Below are 18,593 nucleotides of genomic sequence, written 5' to 3' on the forward strand. Positions count from 1 at the left end.
TATTATAAAGTGTTCGGTGAGGATTATACATATATTTTAGGGCGGTTTACTTTTTATTTATAGGTAGATTTGTAGATTTGTACACCCGTTAACGAAACAGGGAAAAGCAAGGTAAGCAAGGTAAGATCGCGCTGATTAGGATCTCATTAAAAAGAACGTGAAAAAGTAAACTTCAAAGCTTGACTGTCAAATAAAAGCTCACTTAGAATTTAGAATATACCTTTTCGTATTGTTACGTTTTTGAATAATAATATGTGTGGATGTTCGTTCGGACGTAGGAAGGTTAAAATCATTGATGTATCAAAATTCAGTGACAATAAATTAATAAATGATAAATCAGAGGCGGGTGAGCAGCCAGCATACAAAAATTCTTCTTTAAATACGAGAACAAAGAACAGTCTACTAAATCAGTTGTGACTTGGTTCTCGACTCGACGAATTAACGTCCATTTGCAAACAAAACAAGAAGACATGGTACGTCATCACGTGAGTTCACTTTTAGGGGGGACTGAACCTGCTGAGATGAGACCAAGAAGACGTCACTCGTCATCCCATCCACAAGACAATATCGATGCTTCCTGCACAGTTCAGAGTAAAATATATCGATGCGTACGAAACGAAAAATGAAAAATTAATCGATCATGCAAGCTCAAAGTTCTCCTTTCCCTCTCGTTTTCGTTGGATATTCAAGGCATTAGCTCCGAGTCAAAAAAACTAACGGGCCGAAGAAGAGTACTGATTGTGCCTAAAGACAATATTGGGATTGCTTGCCTGCCAACAGCCGATCGACTCGATAACATCGTCGAACTAACGGAATTTGAAACTACGACGGACGACGAAGTTAATGAACAGGTTAAAATTTAAACGTATAAGTACAATTCCATTTTTTGTCAATCGCATTCAAATTTTTCGTATTCTGAATTTAAAAAATGAGTTAAGCACAGAATTTCATAAAATTTGCAAATTAACAAAAACGCTCCTGAAGTCGTCGGTCTCTGAGCAACCGTCATCGCCACAATCGGAAATGGTGCGAGCTAAATTACGATCGAATGGTTTGAAGGGTGGAGTCATCGAAGCGGATCAATCAACGGTAAGTCTCATCAGCTGACTCGTCTTTTTTTATTTTTCTATCAACCCTCTTAGTAATGAAAAAAAAAATGTTCTCAAAGAGGTTTGAAAAAAACTTTTAAATTATTGTCTACGAACGTTTCACTTTCGAATCCTGCTAATTGATTCCGTTTAATGCATTCCATTTGAAAGTCATCGAGCAACGAGAGCGAATTCGTCACCAAACCAAATACAATTTTCGAGCGTAGGCGTTCGTGCAAACGACCCGACACGATCGGATTACTTCGGCAGGACACGGGCCACGAAGCGGCTGTCAATAAACACGAGGACTTGAAAACGTCAAATCACAAATCCGTACGAATTGATGAATCTACGAATGAGCAGAGTGTAAGGAGGGAATAATGAATCTTCGAATATTTTTGGTTCCTCTTCAGCGAGAAGACATCGGCATGAGTAACGTGAGACGACCAAGAAACGATCCCACGAAGCCCCGAAAACCAATATTACCACGGGACAGTATCGGATTCGGTTGCAAAATTTCATGTAAGATTGGACAACGTCGAACTTGACGTTTTATGAGGCAGATTCGAAAAGGTTCCAAAAAACCGCGTGACTTTCTTTCCATCTCGATCGTGTGCAGCCCAAAATTCTTGAATTTAAGTAATTCAAGTCAAATTGAAAAAACACACTCTCCAACGAGGTTGATCTCGAAGGAAAACTCATTGCACGAGCAAATGTCAAGCGCCTTGACCTCTGTTTTTCAGAGTCTCATTAGCGCTGCCCCATCTCGACGACTCGTAAGATCACAATCTTTTCAGCGTGCGTACGCTTTGTAAGTAAATTAATTCCTCTAATCGGTGCTAAAAAATACGATGAAAATATTAGAAGGGAACAGGCTACGAATCGTGAGTTCTTTTTCGAGTATCAACCTAACCCAGCGAGTGTAAACTGGGTCTTTAAAGGACAGTCAAATTTCAACCTTGTCTGTTTCTTCTGCTTTTTATACGATGCCTCGATATTTATTAACAACGGTTTTAGACTTTTGAGTTTGGTAGCTGCTGAGCTGTGTAGCAGACACTTTGATAAGTAACCCAGAATTTTTCAAGATCTTTTAGAAGCCTAGAAAGCGACTAATGTACGACCGGACTTGATATAAAAAAAAATGTTTATAAAGCTTGTTATTCTGAGACTAAAATATTTTGACAGAGTTTGAGCAAGTGACACGAAAAAAAGGAAAAGATTTTCGGTTTTTCCTTATAGGTTTTTTTAGACGCTCAACGTGCCGTTTTTAGTCAACTAATCTCGTAGAAAGAGGAAAAAGTTATACGTTGTTGACGTGAATAACGATCGTCGAGTGCCCAACACGTGGCAGGATAGCAAGCCTCAAAACTGAGTCTCATTTGAGACCCGGGCTGTAAGCACCACAGGGAGAGCTTCGAGCGAAATTCCAGTTGGCAGTTTTACTCTTTGAATAATGAAAAAGAAAATTACGTAATGGCCTTCGAATCATGCTGTTGAAGTTTCCAACGTTGGACTTCAACGAAATTGAAAAAAAAAAAATTTCGACTTAGCTCTATTTTATTTCACGAATCACTTCGTGAGATCAAAAAAGGAAGACATGCCAAGTTTGGTGGAAAAATTCGTTCCGGAACACCCTCATCTCAGGGGTTGAAGTTTTTGACATAAGTCTACTTATAGACATAAAGTTTGAAAATTTTTTTAATTTTCAAAAATTTTTTAAATCGAAAAAATAACTTCCCACGATGGGTTCGAAACATGTTTCACGCGATTCTGAGTCGAATGAGACAAAGTTGTAATGACCGAAAAAAAAAAAATTTCGAAGGCAATAGACTATGAAAAAAGGTTCGAAAATTTTGAAAATTTTCGAAAAATTCATAAATCGAAAAAATGATTTCCCACGATGGGTTCGAAACATGTTTCACGCGATTCTGAGTCGAATGAGACAAAGTTGTAATGACCGAAAAAAAAAAAATTTCGAAGGCAATAGACTATGAAAAAAGGTTCGAAAATTTTCAAAATTTTCGAAAAATTCATAAATCGAAAAAATGATTTCCCACGATGGGTTCGAAACATGTTTCACGCGATTCTCAGTCGAATGAGACAAAGTTGTAGTGACCGAAAAAAAAAAAAATTTCGAAGGCAATAGACTATGAAAAAAGGTTCGAAAATTTTCAAAATTTTCGAAAAATTCATAAATCGAAAAAATGATTTCCCACGATGGGTTCGAAACATGTTTCACGCGATTCTCAGTCGAATGAGACAAAGTTGTAGTGACCGAAAAAAAAAAAATTTTCGAAGGCAATAGACTATGAAAAAAGGTTCGAAAATTTTGAAAATTTTTGAAAAATTCAAAAATAGAAAAAATGACTTCCCACGATGGGTTCGAAACATGTTTCACGCGATTCTCAGTCGAATGAGACAAAGTTGTAGTGACCGAAAAAAAAAAAAATTTTCGAAGGCAATAGACTATGAAAAAAGGTTCGAAAATTTTGAAAATTTTTGAAAAATTCAAAAATAGAAAAAATGACTTCCCACGATGGGTTCGAAACATGTTTCACGCGATTCTGAGTCGAATGAGACAAAGTTGTAGTGACCGAAAAAAAAAAAAATTTCGAAGGCAATAGACTATGAAAAAAGGTTCGAAAATTTTCGAAAAATTCATAAATCGAAAAAATGATTTCCCACGATGGGTTTGAAACATGTTTCACGCGATTCTCAGTCGAATGAGACAAAGTTGTAGTGACCGAAAAAAAAAAAATTTTCGAAGGCAATAGACTATGAAAAAAGGTTCGAAAATTTTGAAAATTTTCGAAAAATTCAAAAATAGAAAAAATGACTTCCCATGATGGGTTCGAAACATGTTTCACGCGATTCTGAGTCGAATGAGACAAAGTTGTAATGACCGAAAAAAACAAAATTTTCGAAGGCAATAGACTATGAAAAAAGGTTCGAAAATTTTGAAAATTTTCGAAAAATTCAAAAATCGAAAAAATGACTTCCCACGATGGGTTCGAAACATGTTTCACGCGATTCTGAGTCAAATGAGACAAAGCTGTAATGACCGAAAAAAAAAAAAAATTTCGAAGGCAATAGACTATGAAAAAAGGTTCGAAAATTTTGAAAATTTTCGAAAAGTTCGAGTGTAATGACCACGTTTTCCACTTTTGAATTACACTCACGAAGTAATTCGTGTAATAAAAAAGAAGTGAATGCCCATAGGTGTCATAGTTTCCTATTGAGCCAGCTGTATGTCGAAAATTTCAACCCCCGAAATGGGGGTGTTCCGGAACGAATTTTTCGACCAAACTTGGCATGTCTTCTTTTTTTGACCTCACGAAGTGTTTCGTGAAATAAAAAAGAGGTGAATCGAAATTTTTTTTTTTTCAATTTCGTTAAAGCCCAACATTGGGAACTTCAGCGACATTTCAAATCCGTCTTTTGAAGTCCCAATTTAACTTTTTTGAACAAGCGAGTCCTCAATTTGGTACTCCTGTACCTCTGAACTTCGGTCTCTCTAGCTACTAAACAAACTCCAAAATTCATTCCACGAAGGGGCGAGGAGCACATTTTGAAAATTCTTTTGGGCACTTGCTGTTTCGCCCGAATGCTTCTTCGATGCGGAAAAACTATTCCGTTGGTGTTCGAAATACGTTGTGTCATAATGCAACACTTTCTGATGAGAAAGAATCTATTTATATACTAAAATTTCAACGCATTCGAGTCATTATTTACAATTGTAAAAAGACCTTAATCATTCAAGCATTACTCGAACGTGTGATGTGAGTTTATTGGGTATTTAACGATAGAAATTTTCTCTGCTCTGCTTCTCCAGCAATTATCGAAGAACCCTAATATGATGTTAATTAAACTTATTTTGCTAAAGTATCATTGTCATTGGCGGCCTTAATTCTCAAGTGTTTCCGTGGCTTGCTCTAACTGAAGTACTTTTAATGTGATCCAGACAAATGTGCAGGTCGTTTGAGCGGTGCGAGACAAGGCAATGGCATCAATTACAAAGTGAGTTTTAACGTACAATAGATCGAATATTTTCTTCAATTAAAAACGTCCATCGATCACACAAACATAGTTATTTTCTCTACCAAGTCGATAAGCCTTTCTAGCCGGGAAACTTTTCATTGATTTTCACGAATGCTTCCCCCATCACTCCCATCACTTTTTTCTGCTCGTTTGGAACTCGAGGAGTTTATGAAAATGTTCAGTAACGCTTATTCCCTCGGCTTGATAGTAAAACCTTCGTGTCCCTTGGATTCACAGACTTCTTTCTACAAGGAACATGTGAAAAAGTGCCACGAATGAACGTTGTTTAGGGTTTCAAAATGCACACGAAATATATTTGTTTGTTTATTTGTGTAGAACTCATCGAATGGAATTGAAAAGAAGAATGCTTACCCAGCGAGATTGTCCGAAGAAAATACTCGGAGGGAGGAAAAAACGAGAGAACAAATTGACACCCTGAGAACCGTCAGTAAACTCAGTGTGCTACTGTTGTATATACATTTTTTGCTGACTTATTATCTTTCATTCGTAAAGAGTCATCGTTATACCGAAATATTCGACAGTTGCCCGTCTCCGGCGCCTATAAATAACAATAATTACCATTAAAATATATAACTATATATTCATATATCTGTAAAATTAATTTTAAATACTAACATTAATCCCAGTTTGGTATAGACGATTTATATTTTTTACTCGTTGCGTCTACGTACTCGCAGATAAATGCAAGAAAGTGCGTTGACAGAAACAATCAATCTGGGAGAAAGTGATATTTTATGGCCATTACTAGAGAGCGATTTAAATGGATGAAAATGCTTCCGGTGATCGTGTCAAGAAAAATCGAAGATATTCAAACAAAAAAATTTTCCACAAGATTTACTCGTATTATTTAAAAGGAAGGGGAATCAATACTCAATGTTTCGAAATTTTTTATCGTGCTAATATATTTATTGTGAAACCATGTCTTCCTGTTATTAAAATGTTATTAGTAATGATACATATGTAATCGACAGAAAAAATTGAACCAAATTTTCTGTCTTTTTCCTACAACTGGCTTTTCTAAGATTCCTCGTTGCCATGGTGCTTTGATTGCCAACTTTTGTTTAGAAAATGACAGTTTGTCGCGCGCAGGAAAACGTCAATCTCACGAAAGTTGATCGTGAACGCTAAACGTAAATCATCGAATAAAGTTTTGAAATGTTCAATTGTCTCATGAAAATCAAAATGACGACATCGACCACAGAAAAATTTACAAGTACGACGGAGGAATTCACCAGCAAAGATCAACACTTTCCAACGTTCATTCCAAATGTGCAGTGTTGTTCCTTTTACTCAAAGAACTAATACCCATTTTTTTTATTATCCCACCTTATTCCAGGGAACACCGCGAATGTTATGCAATGTATATTCGAAAAATTGTCGACGAGTAATGGAAAAACCAATTCAAATTTGTAGACATGGTTCCTGTTGTATTTTCACTTACACGAATATATAACAAACATTTATTTTCAATCATGGTTTCACGCTGAAGGTGACTACGCACATATTTTGCTTCTTACATTCTATTCATTATTAAGTAAGCGTAAAATTATGATTTACACAGACTCAGGAAATTTTTCTAGAGGACGAGAATCCGGCAACAGCGGACAGTAAATACAAATTTGATTTTTGACTTTCAAAAATTATTAAATATGACCAGCAGAACACATGCGAAAGTAAAACTTTCTCGAATCCAAACAACTTTATACAACAAAAAATAAATGTTTCCAACATCATTCGTTGTTCTGGGCCACCTCATTTTCCTGGGTCACAAAACAAAATATGCATCGACATCGAAGAAAAAATCCTCCTGATCTTTAAATGATCTTGATAACTTAAGACGATTAATTAAAAATACATAAATACAGAGTACATACATATTGCCATGACGCCGAGATTTCGAGTTGTAATAAATAATAATACAAATTACGCTCCCTCAATTATCACACTTGCGTAATAAAAATATTTTCATAAATATTTACAATTAAACGATTATAACAAGTAAAAGGGTAGTCCAGAGGCCTCCCTGTGAGATTTTCTTCGTACTCTTCTTCTTCAGCAAGATTCTACTTCACGAGATGAGTGACGAGTGACTGCATGGACCTTTCTCGAGCTCATCGTTCAAATCCTCGGAGCTCACCTCGCAGGCTTTTACGTCTGCAATTGTTATCGTCTCAACCTGTTCGGGACTTTCGTTAAAAAAAGTGCCAATTTGGTATGAATTTATTTTTAATGTGATATTAAATACCTCAGTTTGTTGAGCTTCGGTCATTGGATTGGTGTACTCATGTTCACCGGGCGACACAATTGGAAGTATAAAATCGTTCGTAACAACTGTTGCAGAACTTCTTCCGAACGATGGATTTTGGAAAGAAACACTGCAAAACATTTTCGAATCATTATTTAGTTATGTTTTATTAAGGAGTTTCGGTACAAAAGTCAAAATATTAAGAAATTGATCAAATTTGGTGATAATGTTCTTCAACATCAAGTGCGAAGACACAAATTTTTTCAAAATTTTCTTCTACTTAGTTATCGAGTAATTACGCATTAAAGCAGATTTCTTATGCTCGGAATGTATACCTATATATATGGAAACGCTATGCTTATACACGTAAACTTTAGTGATCAATTACTCGATAACTGTGTAGAAGAAAAATCTTAAAAAATTTGTATTGTCAAATTTGGCACTAAAGAATATGTTCACCAAATTTTATAAAATTCTAAACTTTTTGAAATTTTTTATGTTTTTAGCATGGTTTAACATGGCAACATTGTATCGCCTGTACCGAAACTCCTTAATTTCTCCTCCTACCAGCATCCATTTACTTCTTATTCTCATAACTAATTATTTTACTTTGTTTCATATTGTTTTCATCAGTTCAAGTTTCATTCAAGAAAATTATCAGCAGTTTACGAGTTGAACGAATTGTTTGTTTAAATGGAATTCCGACCTCACATTACGCGTGTTCGGGGAACTCGATTTTTTCTTCTTGTAAAAACGGTAGATTGCTCCCGCGACAATTCCCACAGCAACTGTTATAAATATCCCAGTGAATAATCCGCCATCGATGCGAACGTTTGTGCGTCCCATGCCGAGCATGGTGGTTGGAAATTGGACGGCGTCGGAGGCGATGGCATCGCTGTCACACGTACTATTCGAATTTACGAGAACTCCGTTCGGACAAATGCATGTACTTTTGTGCTTCTTCATCACGCACATGTACTCACATTCATGATTTCGACAAGTGTTTTCCACTGTGAATTATAAATAAATGAACTTTAACTTGAGCGAAAATAAAATTTCCAAAATGAAGCTTATTTGATTGAAAAAATAAAGGCTCTTTACCGTTCGGCTGTCGCGATATTTGTGAAATGACAAAAAATTGATTGACGTTCGATGACTTGAGATTAATCAATTCGCAAAGATTGTTCCCGAAAAGTGAACACTTTTTGAGCACCCCGGAGGTCCCCACCAGCCAATAAACGGAATCGTCGTAGATATTAATGCTCAATGGTTGATCGACCTTAAAAAAACAAAATGGAAAACATAAAAACGATAATTATGCATGCAGAAAAGTAGCCGGCCTGACAATTGTAACATTCAATCTCACGTGTTGCTTGAGGAAAATCTCTCGATTATTTCCATCAAGATCCGATCGTTCGATCACTTGGAGATTCGCATCCGCCCAATAGAGATGCAATCTTCTGTGATCAACCGTAATTCCACTTACAACTCCGATCCTTTCGTGAGCAATGCACCTCAGATCAGCGCCACTGAGGTCCGTACGATAAATTTCGCCCTCGGGCTGCTCGAAAATTTCGAATGTTGTTTGACCCCAGAATAGAAATCTTCGAAGAATATATTGAGTGGTGTTAATACTTTAATTAAGCGTGGATTTTTTACTCACTGTTACGAAATTCAGATATTTATCCTGTCAACTCTATTCGAAAGATATATAAAAATGTTGAGATGCTGCTTTAACACAGCCAAATGTTTGAGAACTGCACTGCCACCCAAAGAAAGTGTACGTGAATGTAAATAAAAAATAAACTTATGAAAAAACAAAAATTTTTTGTTTTCAATATTCGCACGAGAATTATTGAAATTCGAATTTCTATATGGTGGATATAATTTTGCTGGCGAATAGCCCGATTATCGAAAAAGAGGAAATCAGTGGATACCAACCCATTCAACGGATCGACAGCTATTGCCATGGGCTTAGCCGAGCCCTCGATCGGTATAATTTGAGCACATTTTTGTGCCTCGAGATTACAGACTTTGATTGCTGATATTTTTTCACCATCGTGGAAATAAACATTGTCCGTTGCCCAATTAAGCGCGAGGGCTCCAGGTCTTCCAAGACCGCTGACCAATTTGAATTCGCTCGTTTCAGTGTTCAATTGATTAACAGTACCGAGTAGTTCTGAATGCAAAAGGAGCGTTTTTAGTTTTGAGTTTATGAGAAACGTTGATTTTGTAGAATACATTTGAGGATATTACCATTGCTCCAATAAATCGTTTTTTTTCTCATGTTGACATCGAGCCCGGTGATTTGGACGTTTGGCTGACGATGCAAAACTGCGATCGAGTTAAGACTCAGTGACACTCTTCGAATGTCCGTCTTCGTAGCGGTTATTATTTCCATTGGTTCTCCTGGACGAAGAACATAATTGGAAATACTTTATTGCAGTTTATCGTTATTCGAGGACCTGAATATTTTTCTTTTACAAAATTTCTGAAAGAATTTTAAAAAACCCTTATACCAATAACTTTGCACGATACTCTGTTGCCTCGTAAAAGGAAACCTTCGAAGCACGAGCAAGTGAAAGAACCGGGTTGATTGTGGCAGATTTGTGGGCAAACTTGCAACTTGCACTCGTCAACATCGACGCAGGAACGTTCGTCACTGTCCAACGTGTAACCCTTTTGACACAGGCACAGAGCTCCGGTCGGAGTTTTTTGGCAAAGTTGCTTGCACACATCCGCGTCTTTGCAGGCAGTTGCTACGTGAAAAATAAAAAAACAACAGATAACCAGCACACTTTCAATCATCGATCGATTTATTTCAGTGCAAATTGAAAATGAAAAAAAAAACGAAACCGTGGGACGTACGCTCAACTATTTTAAGGTATCCACGAAACCATTTGCTTAAGAAAGTCTTGAAATTCACAGAGTTTCAGTCGACTGACACATACATCAAATTTTAAAGGGTTCGTCTTATTGGTTGTTTAGATAAAAGTGTCTAAATATGAAGAAAAATACACAAGGTTGTAGAGACTTTTTAATAATAGTTAAGAATAATGAAGGTCTGGGAAAAAAATCGAGACGATTGTCTTACCAGTAATAAAAATATGTTACTGTAAAGATTGAACGAAATTGGTGAAATGAGGACTCGTAGCCTCGCATTTGCTTATTTCGGCGTTTTGTTTATTCTTGGCTCGGGCCATTCTTGTCATAGTCTTTTTATTAACCCTTTTTTCTGGATCTATTTTCCTATGGGTTTTCCCTTTACACTCTCTAAAGCGACCTTTTACATAAAAAACTGCAGTATTTTAGCCAGGGACGAATGAAATTTGGGCTTCAGTCAGTAATGGCTTCAATTAATGGCTTGTAATTTAATTCACCAGAAAATAAGTTGAACAATTTCGAATAGATAACTCTGACATTAATTCAGAGTGACAATATCTTTAATTAGGGAGTTAAAATTGAGCCAATTTAGTCCCTCATAAAATACGATCCCACGGGGATGTTCTACCTTAACACAGTCACGACTATTGATCTGTTTTTTTAAATACTCGACTGAAAGATCAAAGTAGCGTTCTTACAGCATTCGCCATCCTCGTCGCTGCCATCGAAACAATCCTGTGTGCCGTCACAAACTTTTTCGAAGGTTAAACAACCGCCAATTCTGCATGTAAATTCATCGCAATCTACCGATTCGGCAACGGTAACATTATCGTTTGACGTACGAACGATTTCATCGCAGTGGACTTCGTCCGATTCGTCGCCACAATCGTTGACGCGATCGCATACCCAAGAACGATCAATGCACTTTTCGTTATCGCATGCAAACTCGTTCGGCTCGCACTGAGCGCAGCGATGCTCGTCGTCATTCTTTGGGCAATCTTGCTTCCCGTCACATCTGTAAAAAGTTTTAGAGTATAATGGAAGCTAAAATGCAATATTTGAGAATGAAATGAACGAGGCGAAGAAACGATAGCCAAATATGCGCGCACACCTTAATTTAGTGGGTATGCATTCTTCCGTTCCACGGCATTTGTACTCGTTTTCCGTGCACTGACCACCCACACCTGCCATTTCCTTGCTGCACCTAACTTCGTCGCTATTGTCGCCACAATCATCGAGACTGTTGCACACAAGAGTGAGATCCAAGCAGCGTTTATTTTCACACCGGAACATGTCCCCCGGGCATTTGGCGGCGTGGCAATTTGCACCGGCCTCATCGGAGCCATCCTGACAATCATTTTCGCCGTCGCATTCCCAACTTTTTGGTATGCAAGCGCCCGAGGTGCAGCGGAAACTCTCAGCCTCGCAGACGTGTCTCCGGCACTCGGTCTCGTCAGAAAAATCGTTGCAATCGTTGTGCCCATCGCAAACGTAAAATTTTTTTATGCAGCGGCCATCCAGACATTGGAATTCGTCTACGAGTGTTTACAGAGAAATTCTTACGAAGCACAACGAACAATAGTTTCGCGAAGCTTTTCTGTCCAACCGGAAGAAAAAATTTCAAATTCCATGCAGCGAAATGAAAGCCCCTCACCCTCTTTGCAGTCCTCCTCGTCGCAATTCACTTCGTCCGATCGATCATGGCAGTCGGGTATCGAATTGCAGCGATTTGTCGAACCGATGCACTGGCCATTTCGACACATGAATTCACCAGCCCCACAACTGTTTACGCGGGCACATTCGTACTCGTCTTCGCCGTTCGGACAATCCGGTACGCCATTGCATCTGCAAGAAATCATTACGGTGAGCCAGTTCTCCAGCTAATACCCCAAAATAATTCCTGACTCGACATTTCTTGGCCCGAAAATCCCGCAAATGCGATCAACAGTTCAGCCTCGATTGTTTCGTTCTCGTCTCGGCCAAGGTTCCGAACCCCATATTACCTTCGCGTCTCATCGATGCACTCGCTCGCGTCGGAGCACCGTATCTGGCCTGATGCGCATGGAATTTGAAGGTCGCAAGTGCGGTTGTCAGGGCTGAGGTTCATTGCGGGTGGACAAGCGCAGGCGCGCAGGTCGGAAAGAGCAGCGAGGCAAACGTGCGAACACCCGCCGTTGTTGAGGCGGCACACGTGGGGCCTCTCTTCGGCGTAAAGGCGAGCGGTACCAGCGAGAAGCAGCACTTGAGCTTGGCCCTTGACTCGGAGCGTTACGCCCTTGACGCCAGGAAGGCGATTCCCCTTGTCGGCCCACTGCAAGTGTTTCGAGTCGCGGAGGGTCCAGAAGACTTGCTGATCGACAACAGCGAGGCTGACGGGTCTCCGGAGGCCGGTTCGAAAGCGCGATCGATCGTTGCTCCGAACGGGGAGTATTTCGATCCTCCCGGAGCCCTCGTCGGACCAGAAGATCCGATCGAATTCGGGGTCGTAAGCGAGAGAGATTTTGGGGCCTCGCAGATCTTGGACGACGCGCTCCCGGTCGCCGGCTCCGCTCGTTTCGATTTTTTCGATGTGGTATTTGCCCGCGGATTTGAAGACTACGTACAAGACGGCGTGCTCCGGGACGGCCAAAATGTCGAGGGGTTCTTCCGCGAAGTGGAGAACGGTTTTTTCCCCGGTCTGGAGGCTGTAAACTTGGATGCTGCTCCGTCGAGAATCCGACCAGTAAATGTTCTTTGCGTACTCGTCAAAATCCATGCCACCGACGAACCGACTGCCCGTGTCAACGATCCGTCGAACCTCTTCGGTTTCGAGGTCGAAACGGAACAGAGAATTGCTCGTTCGATCATTCGCGATGATGCTTTTCGTAGTAGAGTCGTAAGCAACCTGCGATATTCGTTTCAACGTCGTGCTTCCAGTCACTCGAGGATTGCCAAGAATCTCATGATAGTACGTGAGGAACGTGTCCTCGAATGCGATCACGAGATGCTGCCGTTTCTTCACCGATATGCAGGTGCGTTCGTCGTCGCTCAGTACCGTGTCGAGGGTGCAGGCACAAGAGTGCGTTCGATTAAGGCCGAGGAGACAAAGCTGAGAGCACGGCTGAGTATCGCAGGGATTTGGAACGCGCGGCTTCAACGCCGAGTGATAAATGTCAACGCCGTATATCAGGTCGACCTCTCGAACGAGAGTCGACCGATTTTTACCGCTGTATTTGTGCGCCGATTGAATCGTCTTCGTGCGCCAATCGCTCCAGTACAATTTGTCCTCGTAGACGGCAATGGCGTAAGGATGGGAGGCGAACGTCTTAAAAACTTGACGACGATCTCCGCCGTCGAGTCTGATCGACTCGACGGTTTGGCGCTTCGCGTCGACCCAGTACAAACGTCTGCTCGGATAATCGATCGCCAGACCGTTCGGCCACTCCAAATCTTCCGACACAAGTCGCTCTCCGCCTTTCCCATCCATTCCGGCCCGGGATATGTGCGGCTTTTCGCCAAAGTCGCTCCAATACATCTCGCCGTTCAGCGGGTACAGGGCCAGACCACGCGGCATGTCCAGAGACTCGCTCACTATTACGGCACAATACTCGCCCTCACTTTTGCACACTCCTATGCGCTTCCAAAGGCTGTCGGTAAAGTAGACGTTTCCGGTTACCCAATCGACCGCTATGTCTTCCGGCAATCCCAAACCTGCGGTTTGGACGCACTTGAAAAACGCGATTTTGACGTATCGAGGAATCTTTTCATTTTTAGCTCTCACTAAGCTTTTGCTTGACACGGTATTAAGGAGCTTTCGTAAAGTCGACGCAATGTTGTCATGCGAAACCATGTTAGGAACAACGAATTTCAAAAAGTTCAGAATCTTACAAAATTTTGTGAACTTACTCTTTAAGGTAACTCCTGTATGCTAGTCAAGTGAGTGCTAAATTTTCAAAACGCTTTTAGACCAAGCTTAACGTACCGATTAAATGATTTGTTAGTGGATTTGTATTACAGCATATTTTATTAAGATGTAAAAATATAAAAAAGGCTAGTTTTGCAAAACCATCAACTGATAAATCCAAATTTCCACGCTGACACATTTTCGCTGGTATTTTCCAAATAATTATCTGCGCTTTTTCATCGATTTTAGTGCAACGAGTCTCATTTCGTTCGTCAACCGGTCCTCTATGAATCCACCGTGTAGTTGATTTTTCAACTTGATCGTTTCACTGCTGCAGCTGATTGTTCATCGAGTGGAAAAACTTGTTCATTCATAATTTCTGAAGGAATGAGTTTAAAGGAGAATCTACGTGGTGAATCCGCAGAGGATCAGTCGAGGAACAAAATGAGACTTGGTGCAATAAAATCGGTTGAAAAATACAGATGATACTTTGAAAAATACCTGTAAAAATTTGTCATCATGGAAATTTGCATCTATCGGTTGACAGTTTTGCAAAACTATCGTTTTTAATATTTTTTCACGTTAATAAAATATGCTTGAATAGATATCTACTAACAGTAAGTTTAATCGGTACGTTGAACTTGGTCCAAAAGCGTTTTGAAAATCTCATTTGATTAGCACGCAGTAGACTCAACGATACATTTTTTTTTAGATTTTTCTTCTACACAGTTATCCAGTAATTAAAGGCGAAAAATCTCGTGTATAAGCACAGCGTTTCGAGTATAAGAATTCTGCTTCGATGCTTAATTACTCGACAACTGTGTAGAAGGAAATTTTGAAAAAAATTGTGCTCTTGCGCTTCATGTCGAAGAACGTTATCACCAAGTATTGTAAATTTTTTTAATTTTCCTTTTTTTTTAATTTTAATTGACAAACATTGTCAATTTATTCCTGCTCCGAAGGTCCTTAAAAAAAAATGATACTTTTATATTCACCTGCCGTGACTATGACTTCCGGTGTCATGCCGTCATAGCGGCTCCTCATTATTGCCTCGTCACCACTTTTTATGTCAGACCAGTAAACGTGATCGGCGTCCACCGATACTCCCAAGGCATGCTGCAAGTTCTGGACTATCGGAAAGTACACTTCGCTCTCTATATAAAGCCCTCGAATTTCCCTTTTCGTGGTGAATACCAACAACGCTTCAGCTCCATCTGCAATGGTTTTGTCAATGTTTGGACTGTTTTTTAAATTCGATATTAGTGGAATTGAATATGTGAAAAATGAGGAAGGAGGCGAAGATATTGGCTCGGCGAGTCGTGTTTTTTAATGCGTGGCAACTCGTCGCCTCAATTTTCGTGGCGTATTAAATCTTCCACTTGCCTCTGACCTTGCAAGTCTTCTTGTCCTCTTGCAGCTCATAACCAACCTCGCAGATGCAAGAGTACGAGCCAGCGTTATTGATGCAGCGTTGATCGCACAATTCGACGTTTTCCGAACACTCGTCAATGTCTGAAACGTTGACAAACTTTTGGAGCTCATTATCTCTTCGATTTGCTTCGATCGCGGTTCACTTACCTGCGCAGGTTTGGTTGTTCACCAATTCGTAACCAGATGGACAAGAGCACGCCGCTCCTTTCGGGGTTTTTTTGCAATAGTGACTGCAGCCGATGCCCTCGGAACATGATTTCTCGGCTGTTCGAAAAACCGTCGTGCAATCACTCAATTCCTCAGCATCGATTTTTTCGATACTCCGAAATATTCGTTTTGATCTTTCAAGCTCGAGCTTACCATTTCTGCAGGAATCCTCGTTCTCGTCCGAGTCATCGCCGCAGTCGTCGTACCCGTTGCACGTGCTGTTCAGGGAAATGCACCTACCGTGGTCGCAGAGGTATCGGTTTATCTGGTTGTCACATTTTTCTGGCGGTATTGCACGATCGCCTGCCGAGAAGAACAAAAGATCAATAAATAACAAAACAACGCATTCTCATAGTTTTTTCTCCTGATTCAATAACGAGATAAACAATTATCGACGCTCACCGCAATCGCTTTCATCGCTGAAGTCTCCACAATCATTGAACCCGTCGCAAACCCACTGCTGCCTCATGCAGTACCCATTTTTACATCGGAATTCTGAGCAATTTTTCTGCCACACGAAACGAGCAGGTTTTCGTGGTGAAAGTCATCCGATGAGACATTAATACCGATGGAAAACACGTCAAATTGTGGTCGTTTTATCTCTAATTATAAAATTATAATCACCTGGTCTCCACAGCCGGCGTACTCGTCGCTCTCATCCGGACAATCGAATTTATTGTCACAAAAATCCTCCAGCCAAATGCAATAATTGTCCGCACATTGATATTGGTCCGTGGAGCAGGTTACATTTTTTATTTCATTCTGAAGATATGAAAAACGGAATGAAATCGATTTGGAATTTGTCATTTCGACGAGTCCGCGTTCACTGAATATCGAGAAATCAATCTACGTATTGATTCGAGCCAGCATGTGGCGATAACCGGATTGACCTTTGCAATAGTCTCCGCTGTCTCTCGAGACGCTGTTACTCCAGTTCAATAAAATTACATGGATTCGAGAAACTGAAAGGGAAAAGCTTTCGAACGACTCTAAGGGGTTTCGTTGTTGGCTGAATGAATAGGAAAATAATAACGATTTTTATTGAACCCCTTACAACGGAATCCAAACAATATAATCACCGGCTTATCGGGACAATTTTCCTCGTCGGTGGCATCGTCGCAATCATCGTCGCCATTACACAGGAACCAGTGACTCAAACACCGTCCATTAGCGCACCGAAACCAGTCGGGCTTGACACAATCTTTTTCTTCTTCTTCTAAATCGATGAATTAGTTAAAGGCATGCTTATACGACGGTCAATTATTACTTGACGTCTCGGATATGATATTTATTTGGAAGCGATGTTTACGCGGAGAGTTTTCGTTTTAGAAGTTCAATTTCAAGATTCTCAAGATCCCAGTTTACATTCGGTTTTTGAAGGGCTTCTCTAATGAACTTTTCGTATTGAAACATAGTTTTAACTGCAATTGAATTACGTGAGTTTTTAGAAAATGAAAAATTCCTAAGAGCTGGGATCGCTTGGAACAAATATTCCGGAATTTCGTCAATAGTTTTTGTGTCTCACCACCGTACGATGATACCCTGCCCACGATCATCAGTCCCGTGCAAATGAAAATGATGCAAGGCCATCGCCTCATCTGAAAACCATTTTGAAAGTTTCAATATGAATTCTTTGAAATTGCGTGTTAATTTTCTAGTTAACACAGAAAAAAGGGCTTTAATTTTGATACAAAAAGGCTACATTTTAATTGTTACCGTAATGCTACCAGGCAAATCGACTGTGAGGCTCGCTACTCGTTATTTTGCGCGCCAATTCACATCACACTTTACTCCAATTACGAAACGTTTAATAACCGATTCACTGAAATTTTCCGGTAGCGACAAAGCCATGAAAAATGTTGCCGAAAAAATGTATTTGCACGCGAACGTTTAGCACTCTGTGAAGTAAATACGAGTCGTGATTTCTCATGGGAAAACTCGCCTGAGACAGTGTCGAGTGAAAATCGCGCATAAAAATTTCCTTCCAACCAATCGAAGCGCACTTAATTTCTCAATTATTCATTTCACTAATAAACATGTGAAAACTTGCCTTAGACGACGTCGAAGAAAAATCACGCTGAAGCAATCCAGTCCGGTGTCGAGCAGCCACGGAATTGAATAAAGCTCTTTCTGTAAACTCTTCTCGTTATCGATACACATAAACAGATCTCAATCCTGTTTATAAATACGCTCGTAGCTCTCCTCAAACTTGTAAATATACGTATTCTCGGCAGTAGTGTTCCTTCGATTTCGATTAATTGAAGGGAATGAAGACGGAGTAAAGAGAGAGAGAGAGAAAGTGTCGCTATCGAAGGTGCTGGCAATAACCCTCGTATTATGCTCAATAAATTTCAGTCTCTGAATCCCTCCAAGTTGAACAAAACCAACAGCTACGAAAATGAAATTTATTCCCATTTCATAACATTTCGTCCTAGCGAGTATCCGGAGTTAGCAGTTTTCCCATAAAATTGGGTAAAAACTCAAAACTTGTGGATGCACCAGCAACTTTTTTACGAGATTGTAAAAGGGAAAGTTTTGCAATTGCTTTTGGCTGGAAAAAGGTAACGAAAATTTCAGTCTCTGAATCCCTCCAAGTTGAACAAAACCAACAGCTACGAAAATGAAATTTATTCCCATTTCATAACATTTCGTCCTAGCGAGTATCCGGAGTTAGCAGTTTTCCCATAAAATTGGGTAAAAACTCAAAACTTGTGGATGCACCAGCAACTTTTTTACGAGATTGTAAAAGGGAAAGTTTTGCAATAGCTTTTGGCTGGAAAAAGGTATCGAAAACAGT

General features: G+C 39.9%; 2 protein-coding genes across 5 annotated transcripts; one reads left to right on the forward strand and one right to left on the reverse strand.

Annotated features, from left to right (window-relative positions):
- Positions 1-92: 92 nt before the first annotated feature.
- On the forward strand, positions 93-6,880 carry LOC122412496 (uncharacterized). Its single transcript, XM_043422049.1, has 8 exons — positions 93-111; positions 502-591; positions 691-851; positions 985-1,089; positions 1,260-1,421; positions 1,502-1,610; positions 5,050-5,105; positions 5,463-6,880. The coding sequence occupies exons 2-8, from the start codon at positions 522-524 to the stop codon at positions 5,709-5,711; spliced, it is 912 nt and encodes a 303-aa protein (XP_043277984.1). The 5' UTR covers positions 93-111; positions 502-521; the 3' UTR covers positions 5,712-6,880.
- LOC122412495 (vitellogenin receptor-like) lies at positions 6,554-17,987 on the reverse strand. Of its 4 annotated transcripts, none has more exons than XM_043422047.1 (21): positions 17,847-17,987; positions 17,322-17,394; positions 16,876-17,009; positions 16,421-16,558; positions 16,199-16,304; positions 15,950-16,099; positions 15,737-15,853; positions 15,542-15,670; positions 15,154-15,372; positions 12,279-13,965; positions 11,930-12,120; positions 11,387-11,810; positions 10,974-11,290; positions 9,912-10,151; positions 9,649-9,801; positions 9,334-9,571; positions 8,759-8,996; positions 8,494-8,671; positions 8,099-8,402; positions 7,393-7,522; positions 6,554-7,323 (listed from the first exon to the last, which is right to left on the reverse strand). In XM_043422047.1, the coding sequence occupies exons 2-21, from the start codon at positions 17,392-17,394 to the stop codon at positions 7,216-7,218; spliced, it is 5,274 nt and encodes a 1,757-aa protein (XP_043277982.1). In that variant the 5' UTR covers positions 17,847-17,987; the 3' UTR covers positions 6,554-7,215. The 4 variants fall into 4 exon arrangements, with proteins under 4 accessions (XP_043277982.1, XP_043277980.1, XP_043277983.1 ...); XM_043422045.1 differs by having other exon boundaries at positions 16,876-17,012; XM_043422048.1 differs by lacking the exon at positions 17,847-17,987 and adding an exon at positions 17,513-17,652.
- Positions 17,988-18,593: the final 606 nt, after the last annotated feature.

The sequence above is a fragment of the Venturia canescens genome, chromosome 6 (genome assembly GCF_019457755.1).
Source record: "Venturia canescens isolate UGA chromosome 6, ASM1945775v1, whole genome shotgun sequence".
In the NCBI taxonomy this organism is placed as follows: Eukaryota; Metazoa; Arthropoda; class Insecta; order Hymenoptera; family Ichneumonidae; genus Venturia; species Venturia canescens.

What these genes read in the sequence shown, in the direction of transcription:
- LOC122412496 (XM_043422049.1), top strand. Translation starts at nt 522, where the DNA reads ATGAGACCAAGAAGACGTCACTCGTCATCCCATCCACAAGACAATATC. An exon ending in TGCTTCCTGCACAGTTCAGA is followed by an intron (nt 592 to 690) that starts GTAAAATATATC and finishes TGGATATTCAAG; the next exon opens with GCATTAGCTCCGAGTCAAAA. An exon ending in ATTCGGTTGCAAAATTTCAT is followed by an intron (nt 1,611 to 5,049) that starts GTAAGATTGGAC and finishes AATGTGATCCAG; the next exon opens with ACAAATGTGCAGGTCGTTTG.
- LOC122412495 (XM_043422045.1), bottom strand. Translation starts at nt 17,394, where the DNA reads ATGAGGCGATGGCCTTGCATCATTTTCATTTGCACGGGACTGATGATC. An exon ending in AGTATCGTGCAAAGTTATTG is followed by an intron (nt 9,802 to 9,911) that starts GTATAAGGGTTT and finishes TTCTTCGTCCAG; the next exon opens with GAGAACCAATGGAAATAATA. An exon ending in GCTGTCGATCCGTTGAATGG is followed by an intron (nt 8,997 to 9,333) that starts GTTGGTATCCAC and finishes TATTCTTCGAAG; the next exon opens with ATTTCTATTCTGGGGTCAAA.